Here is a 15,000-nt window from a genome sequence, read left to right as displayed (position 1 = left end):
TTCTTAGCTCTTCTCCTACTGAGCTTCAGGATGGTTTGGCAATTGATGGTCCATTATGTTGGTGACAGTAAAGGTCAATCTAAAACTGCTCTGTTTTACATAAAAGACACAACTAATGGCTCACATTTCACCAGACCTATTAGATAAAACCTGACAAGCTTCAAACCACCAAGCAACAGCACCTGAAATCCACTCACAGATCATCAGAGAACAGGCCTGCTCAGGGGGGACGTCAGTGGGATGTGTCTAACCTACGGCTGGATGTTATAATAACTCTGCTCTGGATGTGGCTGTGACTCCTCTGGACTTCTCTGTGACTCCTTCAACCTCTACTTCCACAAGTTCTTCCACTCTTCATCTCAGTCTTCGCTCTGTTTCCCCCTCAGCTCCTGAATCCTTCTCCTGTCTCCCACTAGAAACTGCTACAGACACTCTCATCTCATCTATCTCCACCTATGTCCACCTTCTCTGCCCTTTCTCATCTAGGTCAGCAAATTCCAAATTCTTCTCCACCTTCGCCGTGGCTGTCAGACGTTCTTCGCAACAACCATAGAGAGCTAAGAATGGCTGAAAGGAGGTGTAGGAGGTCCCAACACGACTCAGACCTCCACTCCTATCAGTCTCTTCTCTCCAGGTTTAGAATGGAAGCTGCTGCTGCTAAAGCATCTTTTTACAGAGGGAAACTGGAAACATCTGCATCTGACCCACGTTTTCCTTTCTCCTCAACCCTCCTACTCCCCCACCACCCACTACCCACTACAACCACCTGTCTGCAGAAGATTCAGACCCCTGACGCTGGCCTACAAAGCCAAAACTGGACCAGCCAGCCCCTCCGTACTTGATGGCGATGGTCAAAAGCTGTACCAAGAGCCCTTCCAGCTTCAAGTACGGCTCGGCTCGACCAGCCATCCTTTAAGATCCACGGAAGACGAGCGTCCAGACTGTTTTCTGTCCTGCACGGAAGTGGTGGAACGAACTTCCCCTGGCTGTCCGAACTGCAGAGTCCAACACTCGCTGTCCTCAAACCCAGACTGAAGACCCTCCTCTTCTGAGAGTACTCAGGCGAAGAGAAGAGTACTATGGTCTTCATATTGACTTGTGTTTAGTACAGTCTAAACTTAGAGAATCTTTGAATTTCTATCCAATTTAAACTAGCTGAGGTTATTAGTAAATAGCAAAGCACTTTTGTAAGCTGCTCTGGAGAAGAGCGTCTGCTAAATGCCTTAAATGTAAATGTAAATTAACAATTAGCACAAATTCTGAAAAGAGTAGTGAGATCTTGTCTGTGAGCTAGTCTGAAGAACAGAGCTCGGTTACTCCAGGGTTCTCCTGGACGCCCTCCAGTCCAGCAGCACAGCGTGGAGGATGTGTTCAACTCCATCAGCAGCAGCAGCAGCAGCAGCAGCAGCTCACCTGATTTACCATCATTAAGCCCTGATTTACCACCAAACCAGGTGTTGATCTGAGGAGAACTCTAAATAATACTAGACTCCATGAGGAGAACTTTGAGAGGAGATGTTCTAGTGATGAACACAGTGATGGAGAACCACCACCACCTTCTGTAGGAGTGTTATTATTAGTGTTTATTCTAATATCAGAGTTTTATTGAGCAGATAAACACTTACTGCCCAGAGAAGCAGCTCTGGTGTGGTCAAAAGTTTGGACACACCAGCATCATCTTCATTATCTAAGTTGTGTGTTGAGCTGAAAGGAGCTGATTGGCTCATATAGGCTATCGAAGCTTTTTATTGGTCTTTTGCCAAACGAGTAAATGTGTGTGTATTAATTTACATTAACATACTGTAGACTGTAGACGTACACACACACTGCCACCAGCCTACGATTTAGGCCTATTTGTGGATACTGTGGATCCCTGTGTGTCCCCAGCATCCTCTAAAGTCCCTTAAAACAAATAGATATGGTCACCCTGGCATTTCGACCAAATATTTTAAAGATGATAATACACACACTCATATATATCCCCCAGCCAACCAAACTCTAACCCAGTCCAATCAGGTCTCCATTTCCAGAGAAAATTTCAGACATCTGATAGATGTTTCCAAGCAGATGAAGATCCCCCCCCCAAAGCTAGTCCCCACACCGTCTGGCCACTGTGCCTGAACTGAGGGTGTCCACTCCAGCGTGTGTATGGCTGTTAGCGCTCTTGCCTTGCCCCCACTATTTTACTTAAGCTCAAACTGGCCTAATGATAAGCTTCAGTGGGGAACACACAGCGGTCTAGGAGGCTAAGGAGGGGGCGGCTCAGCGGGTACGTGGTGCAGCAGAGTGCCTGCCCTTGTCAGATCTCTGACCCAAGTGCATCAATATTTTAGCTGTCGGGGAAATTGAGGCTGCCTGCTAGCGAAGTGCTGGGATATTGATTTCCTCTAGAGCTCCTGCGGCTGCGGTGCCCGCCGTGTGCCACTCTGCTGTTTTTTCTGCCATAGCCTTGTATCATAATCAGCTATTAAAAACAACCTGCCAGTAAGACGGTGCTGAATCTAATAATAATTTCATGCAGGATTTCCACTCAAGCTCATTATACGTAGCTTACGATACGCTAATGACATCCACACCAAACGAACCAAAAGTATGCGGACACTGGAACGTCACATTCGTCTATAAATCACATATTTCAAACCCATGGCCCATTAATATGGAGCTTGACCCCACTGTGCTTCAGTAAGAACCTCTACTCTTCTGGGACAGCTTTATAGTAGATGCGAAAACATTGCAGTGAGGACTTGACAGCACTCTACCATGATTGCAGTAGGTCTGGTATTGATATTTTAATAGTGCCATTCTCAAACACCATAAGAACTAGATGGAGTTTCGTCACTCTAGAGACCTCTGCTCCACAGTGGGCACAATGACCTCAGGTTCATGAAGCCTCATGTTCTACTGACAGTGCTTCTCCATGGGGATTATGCCCTTTCCACAGAGGGTCAGCCTTTAAGTCCGGTACGTTGTGAGGTGGGGCCTCCATGAGCATCTATGAGCCCTGTCGCAGGTTCACTGGTTGTCCTTCCTTGGAGCACTTTGGTAGGCACTGACCACTGCAGACCTTCCTGATGTTTTGGAGATGTTCTTACCCAGTTGTCTAGAACTGATATTCATCATCTTCATGAACTGTCTAATACTGTATATGATAATAATAATAATAATAATAATATTAATATAATGCCTTTCACTTTACCTGTCAGTGGTATTAATGTTATGGCGATGGGGGCTTGTTTAAATATCACGGCCCTAGGAAAGTAGGTAGATTTACCGGTTGGAGTGGTTGCAGTGGCTTTGGCTTCCTTTCTTCAGCGATACAGAGAAAGCCTCCTCAGGCGTGTTTCCATCCTGGTGGTCCTGACCACTCAGGCCCACGCTGTCCTGCTGTCCACCTGAAGCTGAAAACAAGGGGAAAACAAGGGGTTTAGCAAGTGTCAGGAGACACAGTGTATGCTGTGTTGTTCTCCTGGACGCCGCATCTGGGAAGTCAAACCTGGAAAAGTCCAAAGTCATATAAAGTGGACTTACACAGCTTATACTTATACAGCTTAACATTAAAACCACATCTAATCATGTGTAGGTCCTCCTCGTGCCACAAAACAGCTCTGACACATTGAGGCATGGACTCATCCAAGACCTCGATGTGGTATCTGGACACCTTCAGACATTAGCAGCTGATCCTTTGGGCCTTGTAAGAACCTCCATTAGCCTTGGGTGCTCATGACCGGGAACACCCCACAGAACCTACACTGATCAGCCATAACATTAAAACCACCTGGACTAATACATAGTAAGTCCACCTTGTGCCGTCACAACAGATCAAGACCCCTAAAGGTGTCCTGTGGCCTTGGAGCACTTTTGGTAGGTGCTGACCGCTGCATACCGCGAACACCCCACAAGACCTGTTTGCTGATGTTCTGGAGATGTTCTGACCCAGTCATTGTCTAGAACTTCACAGTTTGGTTCTCCTCAAAGTGTCTCAGAATCTTATGGCTGATATTTTTCCTGCTTCATCAACAACCTTCATCACCTTTAGATCCATCAGATGAAAGGAGCCACTGGATCCACTTCACCTTGCAGTGGTTTTAATGTTATGGCTGACTGGTGTTATATAAGGGACCAAAACTAAGTGGATGTTAATTGGCCAGTTGTGTGTTGTTGCTAGGGATGTAACCATTGTGCAATGCATTGCTACACCCCTGGATACTGTATTATCTACAGGGCATGGTGTTTGGTCTGGCAGAAGGTCTGGGGAGAGAGCCCAGATGCAGGGGTTCTCTCTAATCTATGTCCTTTCCAGGACGTAAATCAGCCTATTCAAACTCCTAAACACTTCCTAAATCATTTCCTCCTTCCTTTTCTCTCCCCTATGTGCTGAGCTGCCCCCTGCTGTCTGTCTGCTGCTGATACAAGTCTATTTATCGGACCCTATCATGCTATATTATCCCCCCTCTATATTTCACATGTACTGAAATGACCAATTCCAACTGCCCCATCCTGGTTCTGCCTGACCCAGGTCTCCACTACCCTCCTGCCCGCTGTCCTGCTCTGGGGCCTCGCCTTGATTCGTCCTCACCTCACTGCAGGACTCTGCTTCTGACCATTTACCTGCAGGACTTTATAATCTCACTCACATTTTCTTTATCTTTTATGGCCACATTTACAATTTTATTTCTCTTAATTCAGTTTTGTTTTATTGTTGTTTTTATTCCTGTTCTGATTTTTATTAGGAGGAGGAGGGGTTCCTCTTTTGAGTCTTGGTTCCTCTCAAGGTTTCTACCTCTCAACCCGAGGGAGTTTTTCCTTGCCACCATCGCCACTAGCTGCTCAAAAACGTCTCGGACCCGAATCTCTGCAAAGCTGAACTGTTGTTGTAAAAAGCCTAAAGGAATAAAACTGAATGAAACCGAACTGAATAGATGCGGGGTCTCGTCCTTCACTGCATTCACCTACTGAGATTTTGAGTTTCTGCTCATTTGGTGATGGAGGTGTGTGTGTGTGTTTCGCTCAGTTCTGCTCAAAGTGTGTATGAGTGTAAGCTCAAAGAGAAGTAACAAAAAAAGGTGCAGTGTTGATGCTGAACGTGGCATTTCCACGTGTGAAGAAAAGAAGTGTCAACAGCAGTGGAGCAGGCCAACATGAGACTGAGAAATCAGACAGAGTAGATCAAGCAGAGACAAAACGTGTCAAAATCAGCTGTTTGAGGCATTGGTGAGAGAAATCGACTCACTGGAGAGATTAGCAACAGCCCACAAACTGACAGAGCACTTAAGGATTACCATAAAGAGAAGACTACATCAGCATGGTCTGACCAACCCAGCACCGGACGTCATATAGACGCCTGATCGGCACGTCATGGACTTTATTTAGCCAAAAAAAAAAGATGGTGAAAATTGGGCTGAGTTTAGTGCGTCTGATTTTTTTAAATTTAGCCCAAATTTAGCCCAAAGTGAACGTCTTTATCAGAGCACATTTAGCCCTAACCTAGCCAGGAAAATAAATAACTGCGGGATGTACATTTAAGGTTGTGACCTTCCACCCAATATCAACGCTGTTAAGACGTAGGGCTGAGCAATATGGTAAAATACATACATACAAAACAATTTCATGATATTTATCACAATAAATGTAATCATAGACTAAACATAGCAACAGATTCTTATAAACTACTATTCAGATCCTCTCCTGTACTGAATACAGTGATTTCTACTCAACATTTGCTGCTCTTCATCTAATTACCCCAGTCTCATTTATATTTTATGTTAGTAATGAAACCTGCAGCTGATCAGTGTTTATTAAGCACTAACAATCTCCTCCATATGATTAGAAAAGCATACTGTCTATTACCATAACAAAATGTATCACAAATTACAGTATTAGGCCACAGTAATTAAAAGCATGGGTTTTACTTTGCTAAAAATAATATATATATATATATATATATATATATATATATATATATATATATATATATATATATATACAAGCTTAATTTAATCATGAAATCATGTTCCATATTTTTCAACTTGAAAATATAATTTTGGAACTACACAAAATCCTTGCATTTAAAGTAGTAAATATTCATCAAAACCAATTATATTAAATGACTAACTAAGATATAAACGCTGCTCTCTGAACATATAACTGTATATACAGATTATACTAAAGTACTAAAGTTATAAACTTGAGGGGTCACTGTAGCATTTAGCCAACATACAGCCAAACTCAGCAGCAGAGAAAATGCTAACATGCTCTTACAGCCTTCAACACTGAGGCCAAGCAGCCAACCATTACATCAAATATACTGTATACCTAAGAGAAGGTAGCCTGGGGGTGAATGACTACACACTGATGGTGAGCGAGGAGAGAAAGACACACCCAGTATGCAAATAGATGGTTGTCAGGAGCCAATGAGAGACTAATCAAGGTTGCACTGCTCAAATATAAGGCACATACATTCTGGATAAATCACCAAAACTGGAAATGCACTCTCAAGAACCAAACCGTCAGTGGCCAATGAAATTAGTTGTGGGCGTGGCCATGCCAGAACAGACCTTGTGTGCTATTTAGGTAAAAAAAAACACCATGCATTAATGATTAGATGCTAAACTTAATTGATATGCATCACATCAGCAAATAGTCTTTAAGGAAAAACAACAGCCAATCAGAACCCTTTTGAAATGAAGCTGAACCTGAACCAGGGTGAAGGAAGAAAAAAAGCATTGAAAAAGAACTGCTCATGATTTAAAGGATCCCACCTTGTTTGTTGAAACAAGCCCAAGACCTCACAAGACTATAAATACGAGCAGTATATTCAAATCTACTGCAAAACCTTGCTGTTGATTAACTCAAAGAAAACCCACCCGACTCTTTCTGGGCCTCACCGATCTCCTCTTTAGCGTACGTGGCCAGAAACTCTGAGAAAGCTCCTTTGCTGGATCGCAGACTGCTGTAAGAGGCAACCTCCGACACGACACCATCCACCAACACCACTACCTCATCCACATAGGGCAGAAAGTTGATCCCATGGGTCACCAGGATACGAGTCTGATCATGTAGAAAAGAAGATGAAAATAAGCTACCTAGACAAAAAATAAGCCACCTTGCATGTTAAAGGTGGTAGTAACTTCCAACTCCTGTAGATGGTGCTGCACACTGCATGGGCTATATACCTGCAGGGTGTGTGACGGGATTCATAGATTGAGAAGAGGTGGTGCAGTGCAGTGAGGGTCTCGTTGGATGTGTGGGAAATGGGTCACAAATCACACTATGGTCTTTGGCCACGCCCAAATGCTGACAATCACTTCTTTTGACCAATCATTAACTGTATCTGCTTTGTGACCCATTTTCCACACATCCAATGAGACCCTCATGGCACTGTCCCACCTCTTTCCGATCTATGAATCCCATCACACAGGTACTTATAGCCGCCATCTGCAGGAGAATGAAGGTATTACCACCTTAAACATGCAAGGTAACCAATTGTCTGTGAAGCTTTACATCACCTATATTCAAACAAGTTCAAGCAAGTATTTAGCATTAGCACTGACCGCTAAGCATGTCTTATGGCAGTGGTTCCCAATCCCAATTCCTGCTATGCACAATTTTAGTATTCTCCGTGCTCCCAATACATTTAATCAAGCTAATTACCTCATTATCAAGCCCTTCATGAGTTTATGGGGATGTGCTAGAGCAGAAAAAGACTGGACTGATCTCCAAGACCCTCATTGGGAGCCACTGTCTTATGCTAACAGGCAGACATTACCTCTGGGTTAAAAAGACCAGTTGTTGCAGCAAAGACAGGACTTTGGGCCTTAGGCCATCATTGACATTAACAACCTCTCCTCTAGATATAATCATGGCCTCCACATGGCCTCATCACACTCTTAAGGTTAGCTCAGGTTCATGTCCGGGCCTGCTGTAGTGTGGTTTTGCTGCAGGGGTCTTGATTTCCACTGTGGGACTGATTCTTGTTTCTTTACTAACTAACATAAGGTCTGAATCTCGACACAACAGCCGTCAAAGTGATGTGACCTAACCTTGTCCTTAAGCAGGCCCCTGGGTCCAATCACTCTCTCAAACAGATGTTTTCCCACATGGGCGTCCACAGCGGACAGCGGGTCGTCCAGCAGGTACACATCTGCTGAGCTGTAAGCTGCTCGAGCCAAACTCACCCTCTGCTTCTGCCCTCCACTCAGGTTGATGCCCTGTGGGAAGACATAGCACAAATGGGCTTTCTGTGGAGAAAGCAGCAAAGGTGGAAAAGGAACAACGTGCAGATTACGAGACTGGAACCAAACTGATGATGAAAAGCCGAGCCAAAATACTGGGCTCCGGGAACTGGACTGGTTCAGGACCCAGAAGGGGAGCAGAGGTGGGAACTGAGCCAGCAACGAAGTACAGAACCAGACCCGCAACAGCAAACTGAAGAGGTTTCCAGAGACAGAGACTACAACAGGAACAGGAGCAGAGACGAAGAGAAGCTGGATCAGAGACTGAGCAGAAACTGAAACCCGACCAACTGCTGCTGAATCCTTTTCCCTGGAATTGGACCAGACACATAGACCAAGACTAAACCTGGAACAGAGATGGAAACTAGACCTGGGACAAGGATAGAAACTGGACCTAGGACAGAGTTGGATGCAGGACTTGGGGCAGAGGTGAAAACTGGACCTAGGACAGAGATGGATGCAGGACTTGGGGCAGAGGTGAAATCTGGACCTAGGACAAAAACAGAAACTGGACCTGAGACAGAGAAGGAAACTAGGCCTGGGACTGAGAAGGAAACAGGACCAGGTCCAGAGCAAATTTTGAAATGGACACAGAACATGGATAGAAATGGAAGCAGGACCTGGGACAGAGATATACAGTGGGGAAAAAGTATTTAGTCAGTCACCAATTGTGCAAGTTCTCCCACTTAAAATGATGAGAGAGGCTGTAATTGACATCATAGGTAGACTCAACTATGAGAGACAAAATGAGAAAAAAATTCATAAAATCACATTGTCTGATTTTGAAAGAATTTGCAAATAATGGTGGAAAATAAGTATTTGGTCACCTACAAACAAGCAAGATTTCTGGCTGTCACAGACCTGTAACTTCTTCTTTAAGAGGCTTCTCTGTCCTCCACTCATTACCTGTATTAATGGCATCTGTTTGAACTGGTTACAGTATAAACGACACCTGCCCACAACCTCAAACAGTCCCACTCCAAACTCCACTATGGTGAAGACCAAAGAGCTGTCGAAGGACACCAGAAACAGAACTGTATACCTGCACCAGGCTGGGAAGACTGAATCTGCAATAGGCAGCAGCTTGGTGTGAAGAAATCTACTGTGGAGCAATAATCAGAAAATGGAAGACCTACAAGACCACTGCTAATCTCCCTCGATCAGGGGCTCCACGCAAGATCTCAGCCCGTGGGGTCAAAATGATCACAAGAACGGTGAGCAAAAATCCCAGAACCACACGGGGGGACCTAGTAAATGACCTGCAGAAAGCTGGACCAACGTTACAAAGGCTACCGTCAGTAACACACTACGCCGCCAGGGACTCAGATCTTGCAGTGCCAGACGTGTTCCCCTGCTTAAGCCAGTACATATCCGGCCCGTCTGAAGTTTGCTAGAGAGCATTTGGATGTTCTGGAAGAGTTTTGGGAGAATGTCTTATGGTCAGATGAAACCAAAGTAGAACTGTTTGGTACAAACACAACTCAATGTGTCTGGAGGAGAGTGAATGCTGAGTTGCATCCAAAGAACACCATACCAACTGTGAAGCATGGGGGTGGCAACATCATGCTTTGGGGCTGTTTCTCTGCAAAGGCACTAGGACGACTGGTCCGTGTACATGAAAGAATGAATGGGGCCATGTATTGCAAACCTCCTTCCATCAGCAAGGGCATTGAAGATGAAACGTGGCTGGGTCTTTCAGCATGACAATGATCCCAAGCACACTGCCAGGACAACAAAGGAGTGGCTTCGTAAAAAGCATTTCAGGGTCCTGGAGTGGCCTAGCCAGTCTCCAGATCTCAACCCCATAGAAAACCTTTGGAGGGAGTTGAAAGTCTGTGTTGCCGCCGACAGCCCCAAAACATCACTGCTCTAGAGGAGATCTGCATGGAGGAATGGGCCAACATACCAGCAACGGTGTGTGCCAACCTTGTGAAGACTTACAGAAAACGTTTGACCTCATTGCCAACAAAGGATATAAAACAAAGTATTGAGATGAACTATAGTTATTGACCAAATACATATTTTCCACCATTATTTGCAAATAAATTCTTTAAAAATCAGACAATGTGATTTTCCTTTTGTCTTTCATAGTTGAGTCTACCTATGATGTCAATTACAGCCTCTCTCATTTTTTAAGTGGGAGAACCTGCACAATTGGTGATTGACTAAATACTTTTTTTTCCCCACTGTAAACATGACCTGGGACTAACATGGAAGTAGGACCGGATCCAAAGATGAAAACTGGACCTGGTCCAGATATGGGAAAAAAGTGGACCTGGTCCAGAGATAGACACAAGACCTGGGACAGACAAGAAACAACATCTGGTCTAGAGAAAAAAATAGTCCTGGGACAAAAATAGGAACTGGATCTGAGACAGAGATGAAAACTGGACCTGGAACTAACATGGAAGTAGGACCTGATCCAAAGATGGAAACTGGACCTGGTCCAGAGATAGAAACATGACCTAGGACGGAGAGAAACAGGAACTAGGCCTTTGGACAGAAACTGGACCTGGGACTAAGATTATCTTGGACCTGGGAAGCTCATGTTTGTAAAGCAAGCCCTCCTGATTACCACCCTCTTCTTCTGAGGCACTTGACCACCATTCCCCTTCAATTAACTTCAAAGAATTCTAGTGGTCCACATAAGAGTTCTGCTCAACAAATAAACACAGAACCTGGGTCGCATGTTTATCTGGGTTATCATTATCTAGTGTTAGAGATTAGAAAAAGATCTGATCACATGTCAGGTCATTGTTAATCAGAAATACAGGCGTGCTAGTTGTAGAAGCTCCCAGCTTGATTAATTGGGTCTAAGATCTCACTTTCTCTCCGATTTCAGTCTGGACTCCAGCAGGAAGCAGCTCCAGGTCTTGCTCCAGGGCACAGGCCTCCAGCACCCTCTGGAACCTCTGCTCGTCCAGATCTGAGCCAAAGAGTATGTTGTCTTTTAGAGTGGCGTTCTGAACCCAAGCCTGCTGAGGAACGTACGCCACGCTTCCCTAAAAAAACAGACGGGACATTAGAGGAGAGCTTCCCACAGCTTCTGCACATGGTCGAGTACTAGTGGTTTACTCTTACAGATACTAAAAATACAGCTGAGAAAAAAGGGACTGAAATTCACAAAGAGATTTGAATCGTTTAAAAGCTTTTCAGCATGTCAAAAGGGAGGCAGATGGTGACTCATAAAGGGGGGAAGAAAGAAAACACTGCTGGGTTTGGAGAGCCACTCACAATAAAGCTGTTATCTGCCAGCGTTCCTAAAATAGTGTTACGTGCTCTGCTTCATTACCTTGATATTGATGGAGCCAGAGAGGTTGTGCATTTCCCCCAGCAAAGCCGAGATCAGAGAAGACTTGCCTGATCCCACCGCTCCCACCACCGCAACCAGACGACCCGGATTAATGTGCAGAGACACGCTGAGGAGAAGGCCGGAACAGAGGGACAGAGCCAAACTGAGAGAACTGATAACCGTAGCGCCTTAGCCTCGTCTTAGCCCAGCTTCCAACATCAATAAAGATATTTTGAGATGAGAAGAGAGATATTTAGGAGCTCAGGGTTTGTCTGAGGGTCATTTGTTCCCCGTATTAAATTTGCAAGGGTGTAATTCCCGGTGATGCCCGCTTTACTTTTAGGGCGTTTAGCTGATGCTCTTATCCAGAGTGACTTACAAGGTTACTCGTATTACAGGGGAGGGTCAATGTAGGGTTAGGAGTCTTGCCCAAGGACTCTTATTGGTGTAGTGCAGCAGCACAGTCACCCAGACCAGGAATCAAACCCTGGTCTCCCACATGGTGTGGTAGTTCAGTGGCAGGTAGTGGTGTTATCTGTTGCGCCACACCAACCATCCATAGCCAGGAGTCCCAGACCTTGGTGGGTAGGATGGCCCTTCCGATGCTAGCCAGCTAACAATATCAGACCTAACAATATTGGCAGACCCTGAGGAACCACATCATGCACGAGGGTGCTGGCTGCTTTAGTCAAGTCATTGCTAGAGTAGCTTATGGCCTACATATGTGCTATAGGTGGGTTATAAGACTATATAATGCTCTATAATTCGGTCACAGGAACTTTGGTAGTGCGTAAATCGAGTAGCCACTCCCATCTCGGCCATTTACGATAAGATTTCTTATCCTGTACAAATCGGTCATACATTTTACAGACGTCCTGCAGTAAAATTACATTACTCCCTCTCCTCATGTGGAGCTAATCCCGTCTGAATAGGGGTTTAGATAACACCAGATATAGTGCAATTCCAGAAAGGTGGGCAGGGGCAGTGTGACAGTGTTTTACGATTTTAGAGGTCAATTTGTGCCATTCTCAGTGAACCCTTATAAATACAATTATATACAATATAAATATGAACAGTGGGCCAAGAACACCTCCGCCATCAAAGACATGAGACATATACAGCGCTTTGCGTCCCGACAATGAAGAAAATCCAATTATGCAAAGCGGAGCGGCAGGCGGCTCAGGCAAGGTCAAACCGGAGGGGCAAAAATGGCAAGCAAAAATGAACCACCACATTGTACCGCGCTAACGACGTGCCTCTGAAAGCGTACACAATCTATGGAGAGTTGAGGGCAGGCGAGAGGTCAGGCCGTCTTTTCTGTTTTCAATACAACGCTTTAATAAAGAAGCAAAAGCACTCACTTCTTCAGAACAGGCTGTCCGGCCCGGTCCCAGGCGAAGGTGCCGTCTGTCACACTCACAGCAGCACCTGAGCATGGTTAGCAGAAGGGAGTCAATCAGCTTCAAGGTTGTTCATATAGGTGTAAAACTCAGCTCACGTACGTCACGGCCTGTCAAAATAAGCCTGAAATATTTAACTCAGGGATTAACCTTGTTAACATGAAGCTGGACTGAAATACTGGCAGGAGGCTCGGGTGGAAAAACGGCCGTTAAAAATACAAAAGAACAGAGAAAATATGGAAAATAATGAATTTCCATTCCAATTTTTTACACCAGTGCTCTGTTGAGGCTCACAGAGCTCATTGATATTATGTAATCTTAACAGGCCGACATCATACAAGCAGTAGGTACTGCAAAAACAGCTGGCTTCAATTCATTGTTTTTGTTTGTGATGTCACATAAATAAATTATTTTCTGATTTTCTTTGACAAGAATCCTCCTTTTTTAATGAATCAAACTTAAATATTTACTTTCTGAATTTAACATATTGCAAAAAGCATAAAACACGACACATTAATGTACTATAATAGATATATAATGTACAGCCCATATTTTATTATATGTATTAATTTTTTTATTTATATTTGTTTGGCAAATTTTTATCTTTTTTCCATCTCTTAGCATCTATCCTATCCCCCTGGACACATCCTATCCCCTCTGATGTCATCTTACAGAAGAACCCTGTAGGACCCAATACATTAGCCAGCCAATTTAGCTAGCATGCTACTTCTTAGTCAGCAGATGTAGCTAGCATGCCACCCCCTCGACTGCATTAACTATCATGCTACTCGTTAGCCAGTCGATCGGATCCCTCTTGGATTGTATTAGCTAGCATGCTACTGGTTAGCCAACCGAGTTGACCCCCGACCTTCACGGTGTGTTTTATCTAGTGGTAGTTGTTTTGTTTTTTTATCGCTTTATTATTTTATTTGGATCCCAATTATCTTCTGATCTTGAAGGTTAGCTCGATAGCGGATAGCAAGTGCACGATAGCTAGCTTTACCTGTTGGTATAAGCTTTATATGCTAACAAAGCAACAACAATTTTATATGGTTTAACTTGAGCTAATAAGTGATTTACATTTAATATATAAAGTTAAATAGCGACGCTTTATCCAGATCAGTAAATGTCTTTCCACAAATTTTAATCTGGTGTATAAGTATGACAGCTGCGTGAAGATGGGCAATGTGTCCGGGGGGATAGGATGTGTCCCAACACCGGGTCCCCAGCTCCACCCCACCAGCTAACAGACACCTGTGCTCTCTCAGACTCTGGCTGCTGATGGCAAAGCGGAAAAGGCTTAGGATTCAAACTCGTGACCCTTGGGCCATATCAGAGCTCTTTTTCCCCCCAATCTGTCAAATTCATTAAATAAGCAGTAATTGTGCATTAAAATGAGCAGAATCGTGACTCGTTTGTCGCGCTCTTAGCACCGTCGCTACCAAAGACACAAAAGAGAAAAGGGGCGTGAATCGGACAGCGACAGTCCCAAACCCAGAGCAGTGGGCAGCCAACTCCAGCGCCCGGGGAGCAGAAAGAGGGTGAAGGGCCTTGCTTAAGGGCCCAATAGGGGCAGCTTGTCGAGCCCATCAACAGCCCGGAGCGCTAACCGCTGAGCCACCACTGCCCCCTAGGAGGCTGAGCTAGCAGGCGATGGTGGCACCTCCACCAACGCGCTCCTTGCACCATCGCTACCAGCTCCACAAGGGACAAGGGGCGCGAATCAGATAGTCACTAGAGGAGGTAAGAGCAGGGTAAGAAGTTGGCTAACATTAGCGTGACCATCTGCCGAGCATCGTTAGAAAGTGTGAGAGCCTGAGGCGACCAGAGACAAGGTGTATTGATGGGATTGTATGGATGAAAGCCACAGAGGAACCATAGAGGAACCGTTTTAGTCACTGTTAAAGCAGGTTAATGCCAGGATGTGGGCGTCCAATCAATTCCAATCCAAAACTTTTTATTTTTACAGCAAATTTCTAGCTGATCGAATCTGCTGAAGCAGGTCAGAGACGCACCGGGACTGTTGTCATGGTGCACAGCGTCAGTGTCCAGGTCGTCTCTGCTCAGGAACTTCTCC

The 15,000-nt window shown here is 44.7% G+C and overlaps 1 protein-coding gene across 1 annotated transcript in view; it reads right to left on the bottom strand.

The window, feature by feature from the left end:
* Window positions 1-15,000, bottom strand: part of LOC140546711 (ATP-binding cassette sub-family C member 2-like) — a 45,797-nt gene that overhangs the window by 16,675 nt on the left and 14,122 nt on the right. The window contains exons 14-20 of the mRNA XM_072670095.1: window positions 14,939-15,000; window positions 12,885-12,951; window positions 11,524-11,650; window positions 11,057-11,233; window positions 8,040-8,207; window positions 6,864-7,047; window positions 3,272-3,398 (exon numbers count right to left, since the gene is read on the bottom strand). The exon at window positions 14,939-15,000 is cut by the window's right edge and continues 23 nt beyond it. Of these exons, the coding sequence (XP_072526196.1) occupies window positions 3,272-3,398; window positions 6,864-7,047; window positions 8,040-8,207; window positions 11,057-11,233; window positions 11,524-11,650; window positions 12,885-12,951; window positions 14,939-15,000 (912 nt within the window). The remainder of the gene's footprint in view (window positions 1-3,271; window positions 3,399-6,863; window positions 7,048-8,039; window positions 8,208-11,056; window positions 11,234-11,523; window positions 11,651-12,884; window positions 12,952-14,938) is intronic.

Source organism: Salminus brasiliensis, chromosome 24, assembly GCF_030463535.1.
Source record: "Salminus brasiliensis chromosome 24, fSalBra1.hap2, whole genome shotgun sequence".
NCBI lineage: Eukaryota > Metazoa > Chordata > Actinopteri > Characiformes > Bryconidae > Salminus > Salminus brasiliensis.
The sequence above is the reverse complement of the archived record's forward strand: the minus strand, read 5'-3'. Positions and strand labels throughout refer to the sequence as shown.